Source organism: Podarcis tiliguerta (genome assembly GCF_965153285.1).
Source record: "Podarcis tiliguerta genome assembly, chromosome: 1".
In the NCBI taxonomy this organism is placed as follows: domain Eukaryota; kingdom Metazoa; phylum Chordata; class Lepidosauria; order Squamata; family Lacertidae; genus Podarcis; species Podarcis tiliguerta.
The window spans coordinates 613967-628999 of NC_139534.1; the positions used below are offsets into that span (position 1 = coordinate 613967).

Below are 15033 nucleotides of genomic sequence, written 5' to 3' on the forward strand. Positions count from 1 at the left end.
CACATTTTATCCTCATAACAGATAGATGAAATGGAGACACTGTTACTGGACAAACCAAGTCTAACACTACAGCTTCCAAGATGCCTTCTGAGTGTACAAAAACCACTACACAATCTCCCACTTCCTGCAACTTATGCAGATCATGCTTACAGATCATGCTATTACAGTGTACCTGTGTTTTGCTACAAATTATCTAATTCTATCTGATGCTCACTCTCACTTGAATACCTGTTTTTCTATGTTGCGGAGAAGCAGAGTTGGACTGCTGGGTGACATTTCGAAATCATGTTCCGGCCAAGCATCCTGCCTCTCAAGGGAAGCATGTGAATTCCCTGTGGTGTTTAATAAAGCTTCATGGTCCATCAATTGTGTTCGTTTCTTCAAGAATTCCTTTGGATTTGGAAATTCTTCTAGGATCACCATTCCCTAGACAACAGCAATAGAACACAATTGTGTAACAAATGTAATCTCTCAAACTGCTGCAGCCCCCTGAAACACTTTAATGATTTAGAGCTCAAAGTGTGATCTGTATACAGACAAGGTGAATAATCTCACATGACAATAAAGCTGCAACTTCAATTTTTGCAAGCAGCTAACATTATAGCGATTTTCTGCTCCAGTTCAAAAATCTGGCATACAAATCTATGTATTGATTGTTGTATCATTTTCTAGTTTCATCTACTAAATGAAACATCCCGAGGGCCAGTGTAGATGTGATGCTGCCCAAACACTAACTATGATTCAGCAATCAGACCTGCAAGCTGCTGTAAATCAGCCCACTCATCCCCACTCAAACATTAATCTCACTGCGAGGCAGTCACCTCCTCTCAGCCTAACCTACTTCACACAACCAAGCTCCTTGAAGAGGAGGAGTGACACATCTTCTGTTCACAACTGAGACTGGATTACTGTCGTGTGCTCCATATGGAAATGCCTTTGAAGACAATTGGTACAAAAGGTGCAGCTAGAAGGCTTATATGGTCAACAATTTGGAACACATATTGGCATATTGGCAACTTGTTTGTTTCTGGGACAGTGTTAGTTTGCAAAACAGATTATCTGCAGGCCTGCCTGCCTGCATACATATGAGCCTCGCCAGGTTTTACAATGTGCTGAGGTCTTGGATTTCCAGCTCTTTGAGAAGAGATGCTGGATTGACGAGTACCAGCCTTTTCTTTATTATACACATTTTGATAGTGCATTCTATGTGCCTTTTATCTTGTTTCCTTAATGCTGGTCATTGACTGTAACAATCAAGATTTTATTTAATTTTAAAAAATAAATTAAATCTGTCACTCTAGATTACCAAGGATGATCTTTATTGGATTACCTTATATAAAGAACTCAAATCATCATGCAAAGTGCACAATCATTTTTTTTCAAAAAAATAGTTTAATCACCAGGCAATTCAATATATGCATAAAGATCTGCTTTCCACTGTGGAGAGGATACTTGAATTGACAATGCATAAAAAAACTTATTGCTTGTGTACTGTGTACTGCATATGAAACTTAATAAGACTGTGCCACTGGACAAGTTAATTGTAGTTATATGTTGTTCTTGTATTTACATGAAAACCAATACAAATTATTGGGGGGGGGGGGGATAAAGATCTGCTTTCACTTGCCCACAGCTATTTTCTTTATTTCCATAAGGATTAATCTACAAGGAACCAGGTATCACTAAAAAACCAAGACTCAGATTGCTAGTACCACTCGACAACTCTCTGCTTCCAATAACATTTTCTTCCATGCTCTCCACCCCTTAGGAAAAGATAGTTGTGGCCTATCTGTGTTTTTTCTGTTTAGTTACACTTCAAGAAAAGATGAAAATTATTTTAATCGATTGTTTATGACTGTGTTTGAGGAGTCCTGTCTATTAATTATTGCTTCCTCACTGTACTTATACTGGAGACTTATAGACAATGTTTTGGTTGGTCCATCCCAATGCACACAACTTACTTGTTTCCAAACTACCAAAATAAGAAGCACCCTCTCTTCATCCTCCTCATACCAGTCCCTACCTCTCTCTCATGTCACTGTTCCCAGTCCATGACTACGCTTCACAGCAGAGCTTCACTACCACAAGAACAAAACAAGATGGATTTCACCCCTCGCCTCTTTTTTTTTTTTTTTTTTAAGAATGAAATAAATTAAGCTGGGAAACAGTCACTTGCCCAAGGCCGCCCAGTAAACTACAAATCTTAGTATGGATTCTGTACCACAATCCTACTTTCAAACAAACACAACACTCAAACTCAGCCTACTATTTCATTGACCTTTGTAGATTTTACATAATGGCTTTTGCTTAGATACCAGAAACCACAGAACACAGAGAAAAAACATCTGTCAATCTTTTATTTCAATAACCCATTTTTCTTCCTTACTGACAATACCTTGGTGGCACGAATCTGCCTGTGAAGGTCAGTGAGTTGCTGGATTTTGTATTCTAGCTCTGAAATCTGGGCTTGAAGCCATGTCCAGCGACAGCCAACATTAGCTCTGTCTACCAGCCATTTCCAGTCAGATCTATAGTTACTAGGAAGAACACAGAACATTGGTTAGAAGAGATAATCACTATTTTAGAAAGACAACTCAAAAGAGTCCTTAGGATATCACAAGAAGCCTTTGGGGCTACAATAACTAGCAGGTAACAGGTTAACAGGTTAACAGGTTAACGGGTGGCGCTGTGGGTAAATCCTCAGCGCCTAGGGCTTGCCGATCGCATGGTCGGCGGTTCGAATCCCCGCGGCGGGGTGAGCTCCCGTCGTTCGGTCCCAGCTCCTGCCCACCTAGCAGTTCGAAAGCACTCTTAAGTGCAAGTAGATAAATAGGGACCGCTTTATAGCGGGAAGGTAAACAGCGTTTCCGTGTGCTGCGCTGGTGCCGGCTCGCCAGAGCGGCTTCGTCACGCTGGCCACGTGACCCGGAAGTGTCTCCGGACACCGCTGGCCCCCAGCAGTGAATATATCATAAAATGCCTTTTAGAAGCATCTGCTAAAAACAGAAAGAGCTGAATTGAGTCTGATTTCCGCACAGAGTTGAAAACATAGAGCCTTCCGGGTTGGCGCTTCTAGCAATGGCAGATTTCCTCTGACTGGGAGGAATCCGCTCCTTGGAAATCAGGGTCTGACCGCCCCGGCAAGGCAGAGACCCATTAGAAACCACGGGCGGAAGAAGCCCGTGGACTTGGGATTCGGCCGGTACCTTTTGCACCTCCCCTACTCGCGGGGAGACCTGGTTTCGGGGCTCCGGAGCGACATGGGGTGAGCGGCGCGGTACATCGAATCAACCGCTTCTTTCAAGGAGTGAAGCCGCATTGCTGTTGCCAGAAAGCATCGACTCTTCCTGTGGACATTTGGACTCTAGGTAACCACTTGTAAGTAAAACAGAAAATTGGATTTTTTAAACATCGTAATTTGGCATTGAAACGGGAAGGTCTAAACAGGAAGTCCGCCTTCCGTTTTGTAAACAGATCAAAGCAAAGACGTTGCAAGCTAAAGCCTGGGAAAAGTATTTTGTAAAATATTAAACTTTCATCATCTAAGACATCGAACCCCCCTTGGAAGCAGGAGAAGAGGGGGGAATTCTTTGTGGATTGTTTAAACCTGCAGGAGAGTGAGTGAGACGAGATAATTTACCACTGTTTCGAGCCTGGGATCGGGCTGTCAATAAGATTGACGATTTGAGAAAATTATTAACTGGGAATGGAATACATCCTGATGGACAGTTGAATAAGAGATATATATCTTTTTCATTGTTCCCTTTGCACTTAAAAAGGAGAAAAGTTGAATGGTAACTTTGTTATTGGATTTGGGCTTGGAATTATAAGGACAGATACAAATAGAAATTGTTTCCTATAGTGGGAACTTTTGAAACTGTTGCAACAGTGAAGGGGAACTTTCCACTAAGAACTAAGGACGGTGTGAAATAAGTAACCTTGGATAAGACCTTGGATAAGAATGGCAAAACAAGAAGTTCTAGTGAATGCATTTTACAAAATAAATGCTCTGTTGGAACAACTACATGAGAAGACGGACTTGACGGTAAAGAAAATTGACAATTTGGGACAAAATATAACTGATTTGGAACAAAAAGTGAACATTTTTACAGGAACTACTCGGGATGTGACTCAGGAACCCATTTTGAAATGGCAAGCTCTGGAGAAGATGATGGAACAAACTGCTTCTGTATCTCAAGAAACTCAAGTGGAGGTTTTGGCCCCACAGAAACAATTTGATGGACATAAGCTGAACTCAGAGGTGATGGAGCTTGAGAGTCAGATTTGGAGAGACGGTGCCCCGTTTGGACCGAAGAAGGGAAGATGGGCAGATTTCCATATGGAGGGAGGCACTGAAGGAGAGATTGGAGATGCGGAGTCTTTTAGCCTCAAAGGGCCTTTGGAGTATGTGCTGGAACATCTTTTGGACTACAGCTTCGAATATGGAGTTCGGGCGAACTTACCGAGACGGAATCAAGGAGCTGCTAAGATGGAAACCCTTTGGGACTTAATCTTTGGCATCAAAAGAAATCTGCAGACAGGACAGGGAGAAGAGTTAAGAGCCTCGGATAGAAGAGCACCAGGCTGATGGACTATATGGAACTGATAGAAAAGACTGACAAAATCTGAGACCAGGGAGAAGAAACGGTGGAAGAAGATTGGGAAAACTTTTAAAATTTTATTCAGAGTAATATAGCATAATTAAGGAATGTTGGGAAATAATGAAATTATATGACTTTAGTAGAAATATGATAAGGATTTAAGTATAGATAAATTTTAAGATTTTGATGGTAAGATAACGTTAAAATAAATTAAGACAGCTAAACGATAGAAAGCAGTGAAAGACTTTCCGTCTTTCACTGCTTTCTATCGTTTAGCGGATTTGCTGATTTAATTATTAACTGGAATACAAAAATGGGAGGTGGGAGGAGGTCGAGGAAATAAGTCAATGAAAGATAAAGATATGGAAAATGGATGTGTTTTTAAATGTTTTTGTTTTTTCTTGTGTTGATGTATTTTTTTTTATTTTTGATGTATTGTTTCCTAATTTTTTTTACTGTCTTTTTCTTTTTTTTGTAACTATAAAACCTTTAATAAATATTATTTAAAAAAAGAAAAAGAAAACATAGCCGTAATAATAAATTATTATTATTATTATATAGCTCATAGTAAGAGCCTGCTGAATCAATGGCCCACCTAGTCCAGCATCCTGCTGGCCAACAAGATCTGGATCAAATGCCTGAAAGCAGAACATGAGTGCAACATGAAGTCCATAATTTTGGTACCACTACGGAGAAGGCCTTGTTCCTGGTTCCCATAAATCAAATGCCTAGAGAACATAGGCAATTGATACAGACCCTAAGGCTTAAGCAGGTTTACATGAACTTGGATGGCCATGTCCAAGCGGCATTTGTGGCATGAAGTACCTTCATTCATTTAGCCTTTATTGGCATAAGTTAGCCAATAAAATCATAAGAGAGAGAACCATCCATGTAACATTGGCAATCCAGACTTGAAATATATAAAAGGTAAAGGACCCCTGGAGGATTAAGTCCAGTCGAATTTAACTATGAGGTTTGGCACTCATCTCTGCTTTAAGGCCGAGGGAGCCAGTGTTTGTCTGCAGACAGCTTTTCTGGGTCATGTGGCCAGCATGACTAAACTGCTTCTGGCGCAACAGGATACCGTGATGGAAGCCAGAGCACACAGAAATGTCGTTTACCTTCTCACTGAAGCAGTACCTATTTATCTACTTGCGCTGGTATGCTTTCAAACTGCTAGGTTTGCTGGAGTTTGGACAGAGCAACGGGAGCTCACCCCATCACGCGGATTCGAGCAGCCAACCTTGCAATCGGCAAGCCCAAGAGGCTCAGTGGTTTAAACCACAGCGCCACCGTGACATAATAGCTGCATGAAGTGCCTTTCACCAGTTTAGCTTAGTGAGCCAACTACAGGCCCTCAAGCACAGATAGGCTGTCACATTTGTCCACACTCCCAGATGATTTGCATTTAGGCTACTATAATGAGCTGTGTTTGGGAACACCTTGGAAAACTACTTCAATGGATGTAAAAATATGACACAGCTGGTTGATACCAGCCAAAGGGAACACATCTCAATGGTGCTGAAATAGTGTCACTAATTTGCTGCTTGTACAGGCAACTCCCAACAGTGCCAAACCCAGAAGTGACCTGATCACTAAAAGAGTGGAACGGGGGCGGGGCCAAACGCTTTACTCTGGTCCTGCCAATGCACATGGGGGTCTGGAACAGAACCCCCATGCAAAGCAAGGATTGCCGGTACTGTAAAATTTGACTCATATAACAAGCTATGATCAGTTCCATTTACATCAGTAAACTTTATCAACTTAGTGAAATTGACTCCAAAAATAAAAGATTTGGAGATCCTGTCATTAACATATCACATCTTCTGTCCTTTATGTACAGAGATATCACAGATTTACATGGAACTTGAGCATGCAGGATTGTAGCACAGAAGTTCAGCAATTCTTTTAATACCTACACTGACATAGCTTTTCTGGAAATCTGCTCATCATCATCTTCACTTGAGCTGCTACAAGTGGCATCAGAATCCAAACTCTCTTCTGCATGAAATAGGAGTCCAGCTGTTGAGCGAGCAAACGCTTTGATTTCATCAGATGAAACATCAAAATCACGCTGTATATCTTTACTTGTATTAGCCTCTATGTTTTCCATTTTAATGTTGGTGCATCTATGATAGCTGCCACCCAAAACACCGGATGGATCATGAAAGGCTTTCATTCTCTGTAGTTGGCGTCTCACAAAGCATTTCATCTGCTGGTCACAGTGTTTGACAACATGCTTCGCCAAGAGTATTTGCAAATGTTTCTGAGTTCTTTTGGCCCGGCTGAGCAAAGCCTGTTGCTTGCTTACACACTGAAGTAAATGAAAATTCAATTCCTGTTCTTTAGTACTGGGATTGTAGTTCATTTTTGGTTCCAGGGCATCATCATGCACTTGATGGAACAGGTCTCCTTTTTTTGTCTCAGGATTAATAAATAATGCCTTGCTCAAAAAGCCATTCTTCTGATACCCTTTACAGTTAGGAAGCTGCCTTTCTTCTACATTGTGGGATTCAGTTAAACATGAATCAAATACTTTTCCCATTTCAGGTAAGTTCTTTGTTGATCCTAATAAAGTTTCCCCTCTGACCTGCTCCCCAGATTCTGAATTAATAATTTGACTGAAGTGTGTATTAGTGCTGTTACATAACGGATTTCTCACTTTGGAGCAGCTATGCTCTTCTGAGTTCCTCTGCACACAATTTTTATTGTTTACATGGAAAGTAGAACTGGGGCTCATTAATACTGGATAGTGTTTAGAAGACTGAGAACCAAAGTATTTTAAGTTAAAGCAATCAGTGCTATGGTTGGCTTGAGGAATGGGGAACCCCAGCATGGAGCAAGTAATTTTTGTGACAGATCCGTCTTTCATCTTCTCTTTTACTGGTCTGGTACTTCCCATGCCTAATGCATCATTCGACTCCATCACTCTTGAAGACAAGGAAGATGATAAGCAGATACCGTGCCCTTTCATTGCTTTCTCTTGAAGAGCAGGTGTCATAGCTGTCGTAAGCAGTTTACACCCAACCTGTAAGAAAAGCAAATACTGAATAAAACTATTGTTTTGATATTTACACTTCTGCAATGCCATAAATTCCAGATATAATTTGCAGTTGCTCTTTAAGAAAATAAAATAATCTTATCAACTGTTCCGTGATTATGTGCCTGGATAGCTCAGTTGGGACAGCTGTGTTCCTGCATTGCAGGGGGTTGGACTAGATGATCCTCAGGGTCCCTTCCAATTCTATAGTTCTATGAATCTATGGAAACATCTAATTCAGAACATCTGCCACAACAACAAAGGCTGTAGTAATATTTTTAGGTGCACCAAAATACTGGCCATGTTGAAACCATAACTATGTATGCTTTTGCTTGTTACTGTTTTAAATATATAAATCAGTTCTGTTTGCAGGTATTTCCCCCCTCCCCCCATATTTTCATTATCAATAAGCAAAGCTATACACGAGCTGCGTGCCCATGCAATCCCTTTGCTGCTGATTCACTACTTCATTTGCACGAATGGCAAAAAAGACCCCTATTGTATGTGAATTATAAATTACATTTAATGGCTTAGGAAGACAACTTTAAAGCATGATGAAAGTGCACAAAGCTCAAGCATACCCAAGCTTAATCAATCAGGATTGGATCATATGAACCAGACCATTGTTTCACAGCCAGGAGGATATCTGTAATTCTTTCTGTAAGCCTGGTTCCCATTATTCTCAATTTTATACAAAATAATTATTTGCAGTTTTCATATCCTAATTTTCCTCTTTAAAAAGTCATCCAATTAAAAATAGGAGTCCTATAAAAACATCCATTATATTTTTCTCTCCAATGTTTTTATTTTTAATGTTCCAGATTGAACAGTTTCCTATCCTCATATATTTAATCTTGCCTAACAGTTTATCACTTTTTGTTTGTCTCTCCACAATTTCCTAATTCCTAAAATATAAACAGCATATGAAATTTCTTGCTATAGCAATTTGTTTACTTTCTGGCCGCTGTACTTCAAAGGCTGGGGGTAGGGAGAGCATTTTACTTTGTTTTACAGTAAGGAAAAAATAAGGGAAAGTCTGGCATCTGTTAACTATCCACAGTGCACCATGCCTTTACTAGGACCAACCAGAATGTCACAAAATAGTGAGCAAAGCTTTCCTGTTCTCCAGAATTCTTCATCAGGCTAGATGCTGAGAAGGGGAAAGAGAGAGAAAAGGTGGCTTGATTTTGAAGTCACTAAATTCAGGCTTGGTAGTTTCAACATAAGCCTGCCTTTGTCTCCTCACTCCTACCATCCAAACTGATGTTTACGACATATTCATTTGTCCAAATAAAGATGTTACTCAGGTGTATTTTTTGTTATGAACCAACACAGTTTATTTTCCTTTTTGTATATTTTAACAAGCTGCATCACAGAACAGTGTGTACAAAAAAGGGAACAGAAGATCAACTATAAATAAAACTTTAAATAAAATGTGTTTTAATTGCTACTTAAATTTTACTATGGAAACCACTTTGAGAATTTTTGTTGAATGACAGTATACAGTTTAAGTAAAAATTAAACTATTAAACTTTTGAAAAGCAATCAATTAAATACAAGTCTATAATTAAAAGACTCAAAACCAGTTGTCAACATTCCTTAAAAATATATATCATGAATTAAGGGAAGATCTAAAAGTTTGAAATTAAAATGTGATATCTGAAATGCTCTCTAGGAAGCTACCAGAGACACTAATTCAATTAAAGGAAATAGCTTCAGTGACTGAAACATAACTTCAGGTACAATAAAATATTGTTTTCAAACTATTCTATGTCTTCAGAATTAACTTTTTTTACTATTTGATCCTGAAAAATCTTTTAATTAGCAATTAATGGAGCAATCCTATACATGTCTCCTCAGATCATAAGTCCTTTGAGCACAATGGGACTTACTCCCAGGTAAGCACATACAGCGGGGGCTGGGAATCATTTACAGCTGGTTAAGACCTTAGGTCCTCAGATTTCCACAAGTCATTTTGACATGTGGGCCTATCCAACTGTTTAACATCTGACATAATTGTGATGTCAGATGAAACATCTTCCCCTATTTTTAAGACACAGTAATTTGTAAGTGCCACCAATCAGCTGGCTGTCAGTGTCTGCCAAACCCTCTGGCTTTACAAGTGCTGAAGACAGCACAATCTTCACTTTAGCAAGAACCTATGTCTTTGTGTGTGTCACACTGGACAGAGGGCAGGTGGGTGTGGCTTGACCAAAGAGCTTCACAGGTCACATGGGGGGGGGGGGCTGCTGCACCTATTTAGGTCTGCAGGCTGGAGGTTCTCCACTACTTCTGTACAGGATTGCCTCCTTATTGGTTTTCTGTGAGACCCTTAAAAATATTGTCTGATTTGCTGAAAACAACTGCAGGGTTTCAAAAACTAGGAAATACCTGCATAGCCTTCGAATAGTTTTTAAAACCTCCAATATGACTACTTTTGTTCATACCCAAAACATTTGCCAGCTGCAATGTATAAATATTTCACTATGTTGATCTGTTAACAATAAAGAGAAACAGAATAATGAAAGTTTAACTTTGAACTCCTATCACTTTACACTGATAATCACAGTGAGTAAACCAAGAGACTACCAAAATACAGTAGTACCTCCGCTTACGTAACCCTATGGTCACATAAACTTCAGGATACGTAAGCAGCAAACCCAGAAGTGTTTTACCGGGTTTTGCTGTGCGTGCATGCACAGAAGTGGTCCTCCAGCTGCAAAAACCTCGAGATCCAGCCAGACCTCCAGAACGGATCCTACAACCGGAGGTACGATAGATTAAAATGCATAAGGTAGACAACTATGTGCATAAAGGTAAACTTAAAGGTACCCCTGCCCATCAGGGACAGTCGTGACCGACTTTAGGGTTGTGCACTCATCTCGCTCAAGAGGCCGGGAGCCGGTGCTGTCCGAAGACACATCCGGGTCACGTGGCCAGCGTGACTAAGCTGCATCTGGCGAGCCAGCACATGGAAACGCCATTTACCTTCCCACTAGAAAGTGGTCCCTATTTATCTACTTGCACTTAGGGGTGCTTTCGAACTGCTAGACAGGAGCTGGGACCGAATGGCGGGAGCTCACCCCGCCGTGGGGATTCGAACCGTCGACCTTTTGATCGTGCATATACTAGTTCAAATTCAAATCTAAATACGTTTGTGACAATAGCATTAAAAGAAATAAATTTACAACTTCGCAACAGAGCTCCACTAAGAGATTTGAACACTTCAGATTTATCACAGTTATTGACACAGCTAAGAGTCATCTTTATTTCAGTAACTAACACTTCATAGATACACTCAGCAGATTAAGAACACTACCATAAATGCTTTGTAGAAAATGACTCCCTCAAGACTAGCAGTTTCAATGTGATTCCATAAAAACGTTATTTTGTCCAATTAACAAATACTGAAAGAGCAAATATAAATCCCATCTGCATGCCTTCATAGATTTCTCTCTTACTAAACAGAATATCAATATTCAAAGAGGACAATATTCAAATAGGACAAAAGTCAACAACTCAACAATCAAAGAAAAAAAAATGCAATGTTATAAAGAAATAGTTTATACAATTTGTTAGTACAGAGCAAAGGGGATGGGGTCTTCTCACCAGGCTACATTGTAAGAAGAAGAAGAAGAAGAAGAGTTTGGATTTGATATCCCGCCTTTCACTCCCTTTAAGGAGTCTCAAAGCGGCTAACATTCTCCTTTCCCTTCCTCCCCCACAACAAACACTCTGTGAGGTGAGTGGGGCTGAGAGACTTCAGAGAAGTGTGACTGGCCCAAGGTCACCCAGCAGCTGCATGTGGAGGAGCGGGGAATCAAACCCGGTCCCCCAGATTACAAATCTACCGTTCTTAACCATTACACCACACTGGTAAACGACCCCTGGGTGGATAAGTCCATTTGTGATTCAAAATTGGCTCCCTCATCTCTCCTCCAGAGGAGGCTGACAATTATAAAAGCGAAGTGCTGGAGAGCATAAGGTCCTCTACCCCAGCTGTTGTACTGCTTTAACTACCAGATAAACAAAACCATGTCATTTAATCAAAAATATACTTATTTGACAAAGAGCAGCTTAATGTGGTAAAGGGCAAGTTTGCATATAGAACACATCCAATTCACCGAATTTCAGTTGAAGATCTCAAGTATTAACCTGGAAAAGTTACATTAAGTATTGGAGAGGTGCTGCCATCCATCACAGGACTTAAACACATTGAACAAATGGTCGAACATAAGAATAGTCTGTTAGATCAGGCCAATGGCCCATCTAGTCCAGCACCCCCGTTCTCACAATGGCCAACCAAATGCATGTGGAAAACCTGCAAGCAGCATCTGAGCACAAGACCGCTCTTCCCTTCGTGGTTTCCAGCAACATGTATTCGGAAGCATTAGTGCCTCCGACCATGGGGATAGATCACTGTCATCAGGGCTACTAGTCATTGACAGCTCCTCTCTTCCACAATTTTGTCTAATCCTCTTTTTAAGCCATCCAAGTTGGTCACCATCACTGCCTCACAGGGGAGCAAATGCTATACTTCCAACTATGTGCTGCATGAATAAGTCCTGCCTTTTGTCTGTCCTAAATCTTACAATATTCAGCTTCATTGAATTTGTACAAGTTCTAGTGTTATAAGTGAGGGGGGGGGGGAAACAAGTCTGAGTGGCTTTCTGTTTGCCCCACCACTTTCCTTGGGAAAACCCACCCTTTACCGCTGAATCAGAATACAGTGGTAGCTCGGGTTACAGGCGCTTCAGGTTACAGACTCTGCTAGCCCAGAAATAGTCTCTCGGGTTAAGAACTTTGCTTCAGGATGAGAACAGAAATTGTGCTCTGGCGGCGCAGCAGCCGTGGGAGGCCCCATTAGCTAAAGTGTTACCTGAGGTTAAGAACTGTTTCAGGTTACGAATGGACCTCCAGAACGAATTAAGTTCCTAACCCGAGCTACGACTGTCAAGGTCAATCCGCAGAAAACCTGACATTTATTCCAATTCAGTGGTAAACAAGGGGGAAGAGGAGGGACAAGTGGAAGTGTGGGCAAGCCCTAATCTAAACTAAGAAGTCTCAAACACTGCAACCTTTCAACACAGTTAGCTACCATGTTGGAAGGTATTACTAATTCATCTTATATCAGAAAATCTTGAGTGGCAAGTCCAGCAAGTTACCCACATGACTGTAGGAACTGTGGACGATATTTCTATCCTGGTCTTTTGTACCAATTTTTATCTGCAAGGCTAAAGGTTTGGCAGCAAGCCAAGTTACATACATTTACATATGAAGCAGTAATTTCCATTCACTCAATAGCAGTCCATAAATATTTATCAATGTGGCTTTCATTAACTCCATTTCCTAGGTATAATAAGGCATGCTCGCCATTACCACCTGCAAGTAATAACACTTTAAACCGCCCCTCCGAATGCACAGGGCTGTGGTAGGAGCTGAATGTCTGCCATTGTCCCATCCAGTCTGACTGTTATAAGAATGCACTGAAATTTCAAAACACAAAGTTTGCCACTGATCTTGCTCTCACAGTGGCCAACCAGATGCCTTTGAGAAGCCTGCAAGCAGGGCAAGTGCAACAGCACTCTATACCAGTAAAGGTAAAGGGACCCCTGACCATTAGGTCTAGTTGTGGCCGACTCTGGGGTTGTGGCGCTCATCTCGCTTTACTGGCCAAGGGAGCCAGTGTACAGCTTCCGGGTCATGTGGCCAGCATGACTAAGCCGCTTCTGGTGAACCAGAGCAGTGCACAGAAATGCTGTTAACCTTCCTGCCGGAGTGGTACCTATTGATCTACTTGCACTGGCATGCTTTCAAACTGCTAGGTAGGCAGGAGCTGGGACAGAGCAATGGGAGCTCACCCCGTCGCAGGGATTCGAACCGACAACCTTTTGATCGGCAAGCCCTAGGCTCTGTGGTTTAACCCGCGTCCCAATTCTATACCAGTACTCTCCAGCAACTAATATACCTAGGTACTTCCCCATGAGGGAACAAAATGTGTTGGAAAGTGCAAAGCTGAAGTAATGCTAAAGGAGGCGATATATCTGGATTCACAGGCATCACTCATATCTAAAACAGCATTTAAGTGTGAGTAAAAAAGACAGACAAATGCGGTAGCTGCCCCCCCCCCCAATACCAGTATTAGGCAAAAGTTCCCATTTCCGGTCTTTGGGGGCTTTGTCCCGCAGAGCCACGCAGCTGCTCCCCGACCCTCCTTCGGGGCTTCCTGAGAAGCTTGTCCCATCCTTTCTCGAGACACCCGGCAGGGGCGCTGGCTCCGCCCCCACGGCTCCACGTCACGCCACCCCCCTCCCTCCCTCCCTCCGCCGGGGCGCGCGAGCATCTACTTTCCGCTCCCCTCCCCTCGCATTCCAACGCCCCCGCCCCGCTCCTCCCCATTGGCCGCCACCCCATCACTCTCCCAAATCCCACCCCCTTCGCCGCTCCACTGCCGTTAGGGAGGGCGCTGCGGAGAACTCGGCCAGTTCGCCTGAGGGGAGGCGAGTCGCCCGCGCGCCACCAAGGAGCCCCTGCTTCGGCATGAAGCCAACCGCCTCTCCCGACGCCCCTCAGGGGAACCGTCGCGATCCCCCCTCCCCCGCCCGGACTTGCCTGCCAACTTCGGTCTGTTCCCCGGCCGCCTCCTCCGCTCCCCCCGCCGCGCAGCCCGGCGAACTTCTCCTCAGAGGGACTCGCGCTTTCCTCTCCCGCCGCCGCTTCTCTCCTGCCCGCCTCTCGCCCTCGCGGCGGCGCCGCCTTTCCCAACAGCCGCCCGCCCTGCGCTCCCGAGCCAAGCTGCCTCAGCAGCCCGAGCGGCCGCGCGCGGGCGGTAGTTTAGGCGGGGTGGGCGGGGCTCCCGCGGGAGTCGGCCGGCCAATCCGGAGGGCCGGTGGGCAGGCCTATGCAAATGAGGCGGCGTGGGCGGCGGGTCTACTTCCAGGAGTGTGTGTGTTATCAATGGCATTGTGGACTTGGAAGGGACCACGAGGGCCATCTGGTTCAAGCTCCTGCAATGCAGGAATGTTTTGCCCAACGTGGGGCTCGAAACCACGACCCTGAGGTTAAGAGTTTTATGCTCTACGGTTTAAAGCTTTCCTGCATAAATTGTGTGTGTGTTTCCTGGAGATATCACTCAAATCACAGCACTTGTTCTAAGAATAAAGCTTAAAGATGGCAACTCCTTACAAACTCAACAGTCTTTGAGCACAACCAACCATTTATTTCACAACAAAGCAGCATCTGTCCCCAAGCTTTCTTCTGAGGCTGCAACCCCTCCCTCCTCCCCTAGAACTGAGCTCAAAGAAGCGTAACTTCCATGTAAGTCTGTTCACATAGGACTACGAATAAGGTTACAGGGGAGAAGAGAGCAAAATGGCAATGAAAGTCAATGTA

At 42.9% G+C, this 15033-nt stretch overlaps 1 protein-coding gene across 9 annotated transcripts in view; it reads right to left on the reverse strand.

Moving 5' to 3' along the window:
* The window catches only part of KANSL1L (KAT8 regulatory NSL complex subunit 1 like), a 39538-nt gene extending 25068 nt beyond the window's left edge, over positions 1-14470 (reverse strand). For 4 of the 9 annotated variants that reach the window (XM_083399822.1, XM_083399820.1, XM_083399827.1 and 1 more), the window contains exons 1-4: positions 13778-13889; positions 6521-7629; positions 2396-2537; positions 229-426 (exon numbers count right to left, since the gene is read on the reverse strand). In XM_083399822.1, coding sequence (XP_083255948.1) covers positions 229-426; positions 2396-2537; positions 6521-7629; positions 13778-13885 — 1557 coding nt within the window. In that variant the 5' untranslated portion in view covers positions 13886-13889. Of the gene's footprint in view, positions 1-228; positions 427-2395; positions 2538-6520; positions 7630-13777; positions 13900-14253 lie in introns of those variants that run through there. The other 5 variants (XM_083399825.1, XM_083399824.1, XM_083399823.1 and 2 more) reach the window with 3 other exon arrangements.
* Between the last annotated feature and the right edge of the window lie 563 nt (positions 14471-15033).